Source organism: Phoca vitulina, unplaced genomic scaffold (assembly GCF_004348235.1).
Source record: "Phoca vitulina isolate PV1807 unplaced genomic scaffold, GSC_HSeal_1.0 scaffold9, whole genome shotgun sequence".
Taxonomy (NCBI): domain Eukaryota; kingdom Metazoa; phylum Chordata; class Mammalia; order Carnivora; family Phocidae; genus Phoca; species Phoca vitulina.
Window position 1 is genome coordinate 45,421,117 of NW_022589712.1, and position 13,648 is coordinate 45,434,764.

The 13,648-nt window shown below is 42.8% G+C and overlaps 2 protein-coding genes across 3 annotated transcripts in view; one reads left to right on the forward strand and one right to left on the reverse strand.

The window, feature by feature from the left end:
- NT5DC1 (5'-nucleotidase domain containing 1) overlaps positions 1 to 11,205 on the reverse strand; it is a 144,383-nt gene extending 133,178 nt beyond the window's left edge. For both annotated transcript variants that reach the window (XM_032408024.1, XM_032408023.1), the window contains exons 1-4: positions 10,937 to 11,205; positions 5,132 to 5,223; positions 3,651 to 3,722; positions 1,789 to 1,895 (exon numbers count right to left, since the gene is read on the reverse strand). In XM_032408024.1, the coding sequence (XP_032263915.1) occupies positions 1,789 to 1,895; positions 3,651 to 3,722; positions 5,132 to 5,223; positions 10,937 to 11,029 (364 nt within the window). In that variant the 5' untranslated portion in view covers positions 11,030 to 11,205. The remainder of the gene's footprint in view (positions 1 to 1,788; positions 1,896 to 3,650; positions 3,723 to 5,131; positions 5,224 to 10,936) is intronic.
- The window catches only part of FRK (fyn related Src family tyrosine kinase), a 142,617-nt gene continuing 139,996 nt past the window's right edge, over positions 11,028 to 13,648 (forward strand). Inside the window, exons 1-2 of the mRNA XM_032408261.1 lie at positions 11,028 to 11,072; positions 11,399 to 11,484. Of these exons, the coding sequence (XP_032264152.1) occupies positions 11,028 to 11,072; positions 11,399 to 11,484 (131 nt within the window). The remainder of the gene's footprint in view (positions 11,073 to 11,398; positions 11,485 to 13,648) is intronic.

Sequence of the window (13,648 nt, forward strand, 5' to 3'; positions counted from 1 at the left end):
TGTGTGTGTGCTAATGTGACAGGATCTCAAAGACGTCAATTAAAAAGAGCGCAGTGCAGGAAATGTATGATCCCTTTCAGGTACTTTTGAGAAATAAGCTTCAAGGAAAGGGGATTCTGGGGGACAACAGGAGTTGGAGATAATTAACTCTTCATTTTATTCTTTTCTATAATATTTAAATTTTCTAACCCTATGCTCACATTATTTTTTTTAACGTAAACAAAGTTTAACTGGGTTGTGGAATCGCAGGCCACTTTTTTCTTCTTTTATATGTCTCTACATTAAAAAAATCGTATTCCTTTTTGAAGGCATCAAGCTTTCCCTTATGATCTGGCAGGAACAACAGGCCTTTGTTATGTGTCACCACCACCTGCCCACTGAGCACATAAATGGGAAACACTTCCCTAACCAACCCAGTTAAGAGGAGATAAATTCCAAGCTCATCCTCAGAGCGCTCCTGGGTCAACTGAGCACCAGAGGGAAGCTGCTGATTCCAGGAGGTGGCGCTCTCTAGTGGGCAGAGCAGTGAGCAAACTGTGGGTCATCCTGGGTGAATGCTCTTTTCCTGGCTGAGAAATACTTTACTTCTTTAAAGTACTCTCTGTTTCTGAACAGATGTTAGAGTGAAACACTTAGCTCCGTGCCTGGCCTTTCGGGAAAGTTATCTACAACTGCCTGCTTCTGGAGAGCAAATAGCCGTTCTCTGTTTTAGGCTGAGTAAAAGGCTACACAGACACCCATTTAACTTCCACCAGCCACTGGGACTTGAGATGTGTGGAAGCATTCCATCTCGATCCCCAATTTGAAATCTGTTTTCCTCTCAACTTATTTTACCAAGAGCACTCATTTCCTGACATTTTCATCTCAGGACAAAAACAAAACAAACTCTCAAAAGGCAGTGAATGTAACACAGCAAATCTAATTGTAACAAGGAATAACTCCAACTATTTTCAGGTTACTACATTTTCTTTTCTTTTTTTAGGATTTTATTTTAAGTAAACTTTACCCTCAACATGGGGCTCGAACTCACAACCCCAAGATCAAGAGTCGCATGCTCCACCGACCAAGCCAGCCAGGTGCCCCTCAGGTTACTACATTTTCTGAAGGAGAACAGTGCATTTCAAAAGTGAAGTGTGGGAGAAGACGGCACAAAAATTTAGAACAAATGAAAAACTAACAATTATAATAAGATCTATTTGTTTATAACAATGTCTTAATCATTCCTTATTAATTTATGCACATCAATGTCTACAAATCATTTCTGAGAAACCTTTTCATGTTTACACATGGTGAATTTCTATAAAGACAGTGGGGAAAATGTGCGAAATTATTTAAAATAAGGGAAAAGAAAAGATAAAGGCAGAAGATAGAAGATACTAGAGCTGGCAGTAAAGAAGAGAATTCAAGAAAACAAGAAACGGGGGGTAGTATGAATGTTAGGAGAAATGGGTAATGGAGAAATTAAGGCAAGGACTGAGCATGTAATAAACTGATTAAAAAATATGGACGACTGAGGAATGTATTATTCCTGGGTGCTAGTCTTTTCACTCTAGAACAAGTGGACGTAAAAGGAGAATCAACAAAACCTAAAATAAAGCAGAATCAACTGCCAAAGAGACATGAGACACGTGTGGAAAAACACATCCTATTCCTATCAAACCACAGCTGTTCCCTTGTGCATCCGGGCCAAGAGGAGGCAAGATGGCATGCTTCCTGTCCTCACGCCACAGGTCCAAGGTCCAAAACCCAAGGGGCGGCCATGGTGGTGCTGCCCCGCACGAGCCATACCTGATCGGCAAGCCATTCCCGCGTCAGACATGAAGTGCTTCCACTCCTTCCTGCCATACTCCTCCGCCAGTGCCTCGGGAGCCATCATCTTTGTGCCGTGGCTTGCCCTGGTTTGGGGAGACGGGGTACAATGCTCATCAATGCCTCCTCTGAATACCCCTTCCTCCAGCCTTGCTATGCGTGGTCCCCCCTTAAACGAACCCAGTTTTCTTTTTTCCGTTTTCAACTGGATGATTTCCCCCTTTAGGGCTCTATAAGGCATGTCCCTAAGTTCTTCGTCCATTTCATCCACCTACCGACAAGTAAGTAATCAGGAGCAACTCACTCTGAGGTCCACCCCATGCTAGCTGCTCTAGACCTACAATATCGAAACTATTTCTCTGGAAGAAAATTCTTTCCTGAGAAGTTGTCATTTGAAGATAAAGGTAATCTAACTGGAATGTGTACAGACTGGGTGGCAACTGCAGAGAGAACACAGGGGAAAAGGAGGGGTAAAGCAATGGGGTGAGAACAAATGGAAAAATCAAAATGGGCTCCTTTCTATAAAGAGGACAATGCTTTTTAGAAAGCTATATGTAAAGATGGAGGAATCTGGAGTAGAACATATGATGGCACAGGAATCTGCTCTATTGGAGGAAAGCAGGCATCAAGGAGAGGAGCTAGTGAATCCAGGAGAAACTGCAGAGGAGCTAAAACTTGGATGGAGGGGGTCAGACCTCAGGGGAGGGACGCTGAGAAGGAGGACAGACAGACATAACAATGAAAGAAAGAACCAAAATTGTAGAATGCCTTACATTCTTTGAACTATGACTGAAGACAGCTAAGTACACTGTACGAATCTGATAGTTGAGTTTAAGGTCAGAGCTGCACAGAGTATGTACACATATGTACATACAAATGTATACATACCTACATACATAAATAACTTCTAGTTGCCCAAGGCAAGGAACGTGCAAACAAGTAACAAAATATTCAGAGGTGGGGCCACACCTGCTCTAGTTATCTGCACGTTAGGATAAGGTCTAGGGTAGAGTATGAGTTTGTACTGTGCAAAAAGAATGACGTATCAAAAGGGAGAGTATGTACCCGGGATAACCCGTGCTGAGTGTCCTTTCCTTCAACTCGGATCACGTTAATATAAATAATAAATCGCACAGCTGTGTGACCATGCTGTCTTGCCTCTACTATTGGTGTTAGGGGAGAAACATGCCCACTCCCTCGCACCCTCTGTAAGACTCAGAGCAGTGGTGGCAGGAGCTTCTCAACTGCTGGTCCCGCTCTCCAACACTCAAAAGTGCCTGGTGCACCCCAAGGGGAGGGAAGGAAAGGGCATCAGCACTGAGTGTGAGAGAAGGAGACCGATGAAGGTTGGAAATGACTAGAAAAACCTGCAGAAGGAGCTGGAATACAACATCAGTCCTGCACAGAAGGGACAAATTTGGACAAATGGAGAAAGAAGGAGAGGTGTGCATAGACCAGCAACCCCTACCCAACATCCATTCTATCCTTCTTCCTTAAATCTAACTTTATTCCAGGCAACTATGCACTTATCAAACACAACATAATCCCCAGGCTCTTTTGTGGGAGGGGTGATCAATGAGATGAAGCAAGTTATTAAATTTCTACTGGATTTCCTGCAAATATTTCTGATGAGCTAAATTTAAAAGAACTAGACCTTTAAGTCCAATGCTTTCAGATCTGTATTTAAATTGTTCAAACAAGTCATACAAAGAAACATAGGCACAGGATCTGTCACCTGATTAATAAAAATAATAATCTTATTTAACCCAGAACTTAACAATCAAATGCTATATAAAGTGTCCTGGAAAAAAAGTTTTGACTTCACAACTAAATTTTATTACCTGAGCACAGTGCCATTATCTGCAAGTTTAATGAAGTTCCCATCTTCTAGATCCAGTGCCAAGCCCTTGCAACTAAAATAAAAAAGTCTGATTACCAATCAATTCACAGATTCAGCTAACCTAAGAATAATAATCTATATTTTCAAAAAGTCACAATGCTAAAAAGGGATTCTCCCACCCACATGAATGATACATTAGTCAAAAAAATAAGAATATCCAAGAATCCTAAAATTAAGTAGCATCCACAGAACAAGTACATAAGGAAAATCATCACGTGGGAAACTGAAAGACAGCATATTTAGGTTGTAAAATCCTTATGCTTTTAAAAAAGAGGAATCCAAACTTAAAGAGAACAAAAAAAAAGGAACATCATTGTATGTCTCTGTTAAAATGTGCAAATGTTTTTCATTAAATAAAATGCACATGCATGCCCACATTTATATTCTGCCAGATAAGCTTGTAGCCAGGTTCTCTCCTATACTTTTCACAAATTGCCTCCATTTGGGTCAGGTTATAAAAACTTGCCCTCTGGGCAGGGCATATTATTGAAAACCACTAAAATAAAGTCAAATACTAAGTTTTAGGTTCCTCGCTGTAAAAGACTTGTGGGATTTGGGGAGAAAAGTGGATACAGATTCATTATTATGAATAATAAAAGCAAGGAGGTATAATGGCCACCAAATACCAAGAGAATTAAACAAAAAATGACAGGGTACTTTAGAAGCATTACTGACTCTGGTTCACAGTAAATTTCTAGAGTCAGCAGTTTTATATAGCAAAATATTTGTTTCTTCTTTTTACAAAAGGGATACATCAAAAAGGACTAACCAAACATTGCAGAAATACGTAATAGATGAACATCATTGCTCTAGAATTAATTTTGCATGTGTTTCTGTGTGTTGTAGGGTTATTATTAATTTTCCACTGAGCAATGTTAAAGTACAGGATTTTAATTTTGTTGTTTAGATGAGGAAGAGGGACAAAATAAGCCTTGGGAAGTGGAAAAACCTAACCCAGGAAAGAAGTAAGCAGTAAGAGTCTTAGACATAGGAATGTCTATTCAAATTATAGAAAACCAAATGTCCCAGTTCAGACATTTATTCAAAATATGATGATTCTTCCGCTTCTACGGTTCTGTATTTGAAAGGCAATAAAGCAAATTTTTTTTACAAAAAATGTAAATTTTAGAGACAGTTCTTAATAACCTCTGAAACTTATGACAAACTTCAGCCATACACAAATATCCAAATTAGTCAATAAGCTTTTAGCTTATTTACATATTTAATTAAACAAGTCTAAATTTAAAGTAGAAAAGGCTTTAATTCATAAAACATAAAACTTTTTAATATAGAAAGCATTTTGTCCTTTGACTCAGTTTCAGATTTCACTTTATGTCTCCATAGAAGAGGAAGCATTAAAATTTTATCAGCAACATTTAAGAATCAGAGGGAATGGGAAGACCTTAAAAAAAAAGAACTTACCAGAAATCCCAATCCTCTGGAGTCACAGTTAGCAATTCCTTGTCATACCCTTTCTCCTTGACCAGGAACTGAGCAAAGCTATTATAAATGAGCTATAAATAACAAGAAGGAATAAAGAAAGATTAAATATAAAATTCACTATTCATTCCTAATTTCAGACCTGAAAACCTACTGGAGTTACTCATGGGGCAGATGGGAGAGAAATATCTCTAATTGTGAAGTTCTGCAGTTTAATCCTTTATTTATTTATTTTTAAAGATTTTATTTATTTATTTAACAGAGAGAGATACAGTGAGAGAGGGAACACAAGCAGGGGGAGTGGGAGAGGGAGAAGCAGGCTTCCCGCTGAGCAGAAAGCCTGATGCGCGGCTCGATTCCAGAACCCCGGGATCATGACCTGAGCCAAAGGCAGACGCTTAACGACTGAGCCACCCAGGCGCCCCAATCCCCCTTTAATGCAAGCGATTTATCCACCCCTGAGAGCCCCGGGTAGCTACTGTGTCTTTTTATATTGCAGAATTAGACCACCAGTATACAATTACATAACCAAGGATGACTATCAATCTTACTCCTGAATTCTAAGGGTTGGAGATCATTAAGACCTGACAAAGCTTTGTAAACTTACTTAACACATCACCATGATGATAAACATATCGACCACTCTATCATTACATCTACCTTCAGCCCATCCTTAGTGGACCGTGCTTGTGAGGCACTGTTCCTCCCCAATTCATAGATTATTTTCCCCTGAATAAAGGACATCAAACCTGTCACTAAGTTGTTTTAGTTTTGTCACTGACACAGGGTAGTCTCAAAAGGAAATATACATGGGGACCAGGCAGATGACCTGAAGGAGGAATCAAGGAGCTTCCATTAGATGCAGGAAATATCTTATTTCTCTGCCATAAGAAAAACTGAGGGAAAAGGATGAAGGAAGCTTCTGGAAATAAGTACAAAGATAAATGGATCTTCTGATTTCTCAGTGACAAAATCCCAAGTGTTTGAGTGATGTGTCTTATTTTTTCTAAAGAGCTGGCTCAAATTTTTAGAGAACTGTGTATGCCAAGCAAAAAGGAGGCAAAAGGTGGATAAAGGTCCACACTCTCCCTACCCCATTCTCCTTCAAAGAGTGTTATTAAGCCAGCATCAGAGGCACTTGAATCTGAGGCAGAATGCTGCTCCGGGGTCAGACCGAGCAGTATGCAAGAAGATACTTGGGCAACTTGACCCTTCTTCTCTATGTTAACCCAAAGCCTCTTTGACAGCATGAGGTGGCACAAGGGAGAAGAAGGTAGAGACACAGTGAAAGGGATGGAAGAAGGCCTCCCTGAGATGATGATGTTTACACTGACCCCTGCAAGCTGTAGCAGTTAGCTGGGTGAATCCAGAGGGAGGGGAGCACACCAAGTCCAGAAACCCAGAGGCCCACACATGCCTGGATTTGGGGGTTGGGTGTAAGCGCCAGGAGATGAGTGCACAGAAACCAAAAGCTCCCTGTCAAATAGAGCTGTTCTCTGTCTTAAAGCTAATTAAAATCACTATACATGTACTCCCATGCAATGTAGTGTGACCCTGAACCACGTCAATTGTTAATAGCTCACATTATGTCAACACTATATATCAACACTTCTCAACCCTGGCAGTGCTTCAGAAACATGGTTACGGCTCTTAAAACCACCCAAAAATTTCAGGCCTACAGGCTAGGGTAGGGTCCAGGTGAGGCCATACAGGATTCCTGAAGCCCAGAGATGACTGAAAATCATTGGCTTTCCATGTTCTATGGATTTTCATTCAATCATAAAAAAAAAAAAAAATCAATAAAAAATGTACTGAGTCACTCCAAGGTCCAGAATACTATGGACAATAAAAAATACATATCGTGATCCTGCCTTGCAGGGAACCAGTGCTGTGGGATTATCAGATGTAAAGTGCTTTAGAGCAGTGCCTGACATAGAAGTAGATTCAATTTAAGTATTTGCTGTTTATTATCAGTCTTATGCCAGTTTAAAAAAAAAAGGCCCTGATAAGTACCATGTGCCCATTTCCACGGTAAAAATATTCCCACCATGGCCACTTTCAAGCTACCAGTGGTCACTGCATACCATTAAACTCGCCTCTGATCAAGGCACTTTATTTAGTCTTGTACTTTCTCACCCCTTAACAATCCTGATAAAGATATGGGCACGTGATTCCAATGAGGTTGGATACCTTCCTGAGAGAAAGGAGCCCTTTCCAGCAGGGCTGCCAATGGGGCGTCCACAGCTGTGTTCCTTACCTCATGGAAGAGAAGTTTCTGTAATAGGAAAGAATGAGGTCAATGTGCCGGGAGAACCAGAGAATAGTGGTGCTGAAAAAATAAGGGAGTCTGTGCCTTTGAAACCTGTCCTAATCCAAAGGCCTTGGTTCTTGGATCTTTTTCTATTTTGTTGAGTCACCCCAGAAATCTTGATGGCGCAGGGCCTCCACGGACAGCCCCCTTCCTCTCCCAGCCTTTGGGGCCACTGACTCGCTCACAGTCTTACGTGACTAATAACGCACACTGCACATCAGCTGCACATTCATGTCCTGTAAGTTGTATGCAGACCACAAATGATGTTTGGTTCCCCCTACAGGTTGCCAGATAAAATAGGAAATGCCTAGCTAAATTCGATTTTCAGATAAACAACAATGAATTTTTTAGTATAAGCACATCCCCTGCAGAACACACATCTAATAAAAATGTTTTTGTTATTTGAAATTCAAATTGAACTGGGTGCTCTGTATTTTTCTGTGCTAAATCTGTCTCGCCACCGTATAATCCTGCTGTTTGAAAATGGGAGCTAACATTTAAAAATTGAGAGACTTCTCATACAAGGTCAGATCTCTTTTTTTTTTTTTTTTACAAGTTCAGATCTCTAACTTATCTTAAAAGAATTAGATCTTTTAAGAGACTGAGCCCCTACTTCCTCATGGCAGATAGATGCTGGCAAGAGTTGAGTGTGGTTGTGTCCTCAGAAGGCAAACCCAATCTCCTGGCTGTCCCAGGCCCCACCCCAACTCCCACATCGGGGCTAACTGCCTGGCCCCATCCACTTCTGAGTCTGCAACCCCAGGAGGTGCACAGAGGTCATCATTTCCAGGATGGCTTTCCTGAGCCCCCAGGTGAGCTGACACATCCAGTCCCCTGTTTGCATAACACTCTGCATTTATTAAATGCCTATGACACTGATGGGAGAGGCCCTCGCAGTGTTCCATGACATAGTCACCACTAACTTCACCGTCTTCTCCTGCAGCTCCTCGCCTGCTGCTGGACACCCGGCACTTCCCAGAGTTCTCATGTCCAGGTCCTTGCCCTGGCCTGGCTGTATTTCCTCTGTCCGAAGCGCTCCCCTCCCTCCTCACCTGCCCCCTTTAACTCCTGCGCTGGGACCCAGCTCAAGCCACCAGTCACTCCAGGCGGCTCCTCTAGGCCTTGTGGCACACCTAGCACGGTGGTGGGAACAGAAGCCCACTAGTGGGACGATCCTGGATAAGCTACTCATCCTTATTGTGCCTCGTTATCCTCATCGCTAAACGACGCCTGTGACAAAGCAACTACCTCACAGTTGTTGTAAAGATCTAACCAGTTCATTTACACTGAATGCTTATTAGAATAGTGGCTGTGCCATATTCAGTTATTAAAATACCTATTTTTTATTCAGTAATTCCACAATTACTGATCGAACCTAGTATATGCCAAGCATGCAGCTCAGCACACAGAACACACAGGAAACTGTCAGAGATACTGATGTCAGGGAGTCACGGCTCTAGACTCAAGGGGTAGATTCCAACAGGTTAACGGGAAATTTTAAGCTGCTTACACGCTATGAGAAATTAAAGGTTTTATGGAAAACTGGAGGTGGGATGGGAATGAAAGGGTAAACTTTAGGGGGCAGGGGAAAGCTTTCCAAAAGGAATGCTATTTAAGATGAGATCTGACAGACGAATTGGTGTGGTGGAGGGAGGGCCTCCAGGAACAAGGAGACAGTCTGCAGCAAGGTCCAATACTGCCCTCACCACAGGGCACTGAAACCAGCTCTTTCGCATCTTCACCCAATACATGGCCACTTGGAAAGCCCGTGTCTATCTCTGTACCCAACTCTATTATGGTGCACAGCAAGCAAACTGCTGACATTTCATAAAAGATTTCTGAGCCAAACAGGATCCATAACACACTAGGTTTCTTTCAATCTTTAAGCCTCCCTTATATTTGAGGTTTGTAGAAAAGAATCCTTGTCTTCGAGGATCTTGCATTCTGGGATGTGATGCACACACATACACAAAATGGGTTTTAACATGAGTGGTTTAATAATACTTCCTTCAGATGAAGGTGGCCACAGAGGAGATGCAAGAAAACTCACATTTTCCAGGAGAGAATTTGAAAGGCACATGAGGAAGGAAAATATGAATCAAAGATCTAGAAAAAGTAGTAGCCAAAGGATCAAGAAGAAAAGCCTTCTCAACTTTCAGTATGACCAGGGAAACACCTGTATAGAAGGAAAGCAGAAAAGTGTAATAGCAGGAACGGTACACCTTTTTTATTTTTTAGCATCTGTACATAAATATAGCACGTGAGCAATTCAGACACTCGGTTTTGACCTCTGACATGTACCTGAACTTCCGGATGGGGCACTGACCTCACCGTGATGAGCAGCAGCACAGGCTAATGTCTGTACCAGAGGCCCAGAGCTCTAACCTAAATGGTGAGGCTTAAAAATGGTTTGGATGGTAACCATAAAAGCACTTGTATGGGTCAGACACTGCTCTAAGCATTATACATCGATTACTCCTCACTTAATTCTTGCAACCTTTTGCGGTAAATCCAATTATTTGTGTCATTTTATAAATGGGGAAACTGAGGATTGAAAAAAAGTTAAGGAACTTGCCCAAGGTCACAGAACTAGTAATGGACACGCTGGTGCCCTAAGCTGGGCAGTCTGGGCGTGGAGCCCTGCTCTGACCACTGTGCTCCTAGTCAGCTCTTTTAAAAGGCTTAGATGCTTAGATCTTTGACTAAAAAATTTCTGTGATTTTTTTACATCAGTTCCGGTGTGAAACCAAAGGAATGGGGGAGGAAGGACAATTCACCTGAGGGTGTGGAATCAGACATACTCCACTCCCCCTTCTTTCCAAAGTTCTGGGAACACCCCAACTTAGTAGGCTGTTGTTAGGATTCGAACTTATTCAAAGGGGGCATGGTGCACGTAGGAAGTGCGCAGTAAATGTTCATTTTCGTCTCTTAGTAGAAGACAAAATTAGGGCTAAGATTCTCATGGCTTTTCGGCTAGCGTTCCTTCCAACACACCACACAATCTCTCCCTGACTGCAGTGTTTAAAAACTGACAGGTGGTCGCATGGACACGCAAAAGGAAAAATGCACACCGGCCAAATACAAGCCCAGGTGGCTGTATCGGAGCGCTGCTGGAGCCCAGAATGACTTGCAGGGAAGTTCCAAGGCCAGGGATCCGCAAAAGACACCCCCAGTTCCCCTGGCCCCGCCCCTGGAATCGTTTCCCCAGCCCGATTCTGCACAATTTGCCCCTTCTCTTCCCCACCGCTCTCTCAAAGCTGGCTAATAGCTGGGCGCAATAAGCCGATGCGGAGCGCACGGGCAGGGCCCGGGGGCTGCACACTTCCGCCCGGCCTCGCGGTGGGAGGCCGAGTTCTGCGCATAGGCGTGGCGGCTGCAGGCCCCCGGCAGCGCTCGCCGCCTGAGCCCGGACCGAGTCCAGCCCCGGCCGCCATCGAGGTGCACGCCGTGCGCCCCGGGCAGCCCGCGCCACTCACCACGGCGCTCTCGGGCAGGTTGTAGCGACACAGAGTGTGGTCCAGGTCGAAGCCGACCACGTCGCAGGCGGCCAGGGAGAAGTGCTGAGCCATGGCTGCGCTGGAAGCACTGGAGAGCTCCTCGAGCGCCGGGAGGGTGCGAGGAGCCAGTGGACGGGACGCTGCGGGACGCTGCGGGACAGGACCGGACGGGACCGGGGCGGGGCTGCAGCCCGCACCCGGGACGCAGCGCGTCGGCCTCCAGTGCTTCCCGCGCCCGCGAGCGCCGCCCCCGGCCACGCTTCTCCCCGCCCCTCGCGCGGCGCGCTGACTGCCGCCGCCGAACAGTTCCCGGCGCACTATCGCCACCCCATCCCGCCCCGCGGTCCCGAATGCGGGGGTGACGGGGAGCCGCGCCACCACTGATGGACCTGGGGGTGCGGCTGAGTCCCCGTTGGCACATAACCTTTGCCACAAAATTAGCCGGGGCTCCCCTTCGTTTTCAAGGTGCCACAGAAACCAGGACACTGTAAAGTTAGACCCGACCCTTTGCTCTTGTGCGCAATAAGGTAAGATTATGGCGAAAATTCTATTCACTAATATCCTTTGACACAGTTAGCCTAGAATTTGGAAGATCTCTTGGCCCACGTGCTCTCTAAGGGTTGAATATTTCGTATCTTCCTAAGTAGTTAAAAAACCTTTCACTATTTCCCCTCTGGAGTGCATTAGAAAATAAATTTATTAGAAGGAGTTGAAGGACCATTATTGCAAAATAACGCTGATTAAAAAATCAACGTTGGGTATTTTGTTACTTGATTATCCTATTTTTTATTGGAATGAATTTTTCTATGAAAGGACAGCAGAAAGTTGATAGAACATGCTACAGAATAGAAAACTTTCTGCAAACAGATGGTTTTAAGATTTATAGAGCACAAAATGATTCAGGTGGCAATAATCTGAATTCTCTCAGTTCTCTGTGTATAGGAGAAAAGTTACATACAATGGATGCTTAAGATATTTAATTTTGAGAACCCATATGAAAAGCTAGGACTTTGAGATCTTTAAAATTATTTAAAAGAGAAAATACAGTATCATTTTAAAAAAGAAAATGTAATTCTATTATCTTTGTACTCGTTGTGTTAAATTTAAAGGAACATTGTCCAATGGAAAAAAACTCAATAGTTATGACATAATGAAAATATAATTCATTGAGAATTACATTTAACCCTTACAAATACTAACCCTTATGAGGCCAATAGACCAATCAAGGGATTAATTTAGTGCAATAAATAGTTCAATTAGGTAGGACATTTATTATACCTAGTGGGCCCATTTGAATAAATTGAATACTTGTTCCATTATAACTCTTAAAAGCCCCAATGAATCATGGAACACTACATCAAAAACTAATGATGTAATGTATGGTGATTAACATAACATAATAAAATAAAATTAAAAAAAAAAAAAGGAAAAGAAAAAAGCCCCAAACAAATCTCTCTGGAATAGGAAGAGGAAAGAATCTTCAAGAAGATTGAGCTGTTCACTGACTGATAAGGAGTCCAACAACCATGTTTTTAATGTCTGTGAATCAAAAGAGAAGAACCTGGATTGATTCACAGTTTGTAGCTATTTCCCTTTTATGACTCTGTTGTCCATGGGACATTGACTTTAATGTTCCTCTTTGCCCCCTGCAGTAGGCCTGCCCAGGTCAAACTGCCAGGTAGACTACACGTTGAAGGCCACAAGTTTCCTTGAAGGGTATCTTGTACCCACTTTAGGGACTTCCCGTAGTAATGTAAATGTACAAGTGCATTCATTGCCAGAGGGAAGAGTACAAAAGGGTTGTTTTTCCTGATGTAAGTATCCCTGGGACTGGAGTTGGCCCTTAGACTTGGACAGACTCATTAACAGACATTTCTGCTTGCTGAGTGACAGCTGTACATTTCTTACATTCCTCAAGTCCAAAGAGCTCTGCTAGAGTCTAGACATTTACATTTTGTGGGAGAATTTAGCAAACAATGCACTCCAGGCATCCTGAGAGTTCTTACCCCTCCCTGAGCTATATTCACCTTTCCTGGCCTATACCTCACACCTCCTTCTAACTCCTTTAAGAACATGTGGGATGGTTCCCTCTCCCACCCCCACTCCTTACCTAATCATGAACTTAAATATAAACATTTACTTTGCTTCATAGGGCTTATTTTCAAATAAAAATATTTCCTTTTTTTCCTGTACATTAAACTTTTATCACATGTACTGATAAAATACCACAGCTGTTCTATTATCAACCAAGAAAGAGTTCAATGTTCTTAGACCAATTAATTTGTTTCTTTGAGTGATAATATTAAATATGTCAGTGTTGTGGCCTGAATTGTCGTTCCCCCCCCACTTCCCAAATTCGTATGTTGAAGCCTTAAGCCCCACTGTTGACTATTTTTGGAAATAGGGACTTTGAGTATGGTTAAATGAGGTCACAAGAGTAGGGCCCTAATTTAATATGATGGTGTCATAAAAAGAAGTAGTGATACCAGATTGAAGCCTTCATAGAAGAAAGGCCATGTGAGAACACAAGGAGAAGATTCAGTCTGCAAGCAAAAAAGGAGTGTTTCACCAGAAACCTACCCAACTGGCACCTTGATCTTGGACTTCCAGCTTCTAGAGCTGTGAGGAAATAATTTTCTGTTGTTTAAGCCACTAAGTCTGTGGTATTCTGTTAAGGCAGTCTCAGCAAAC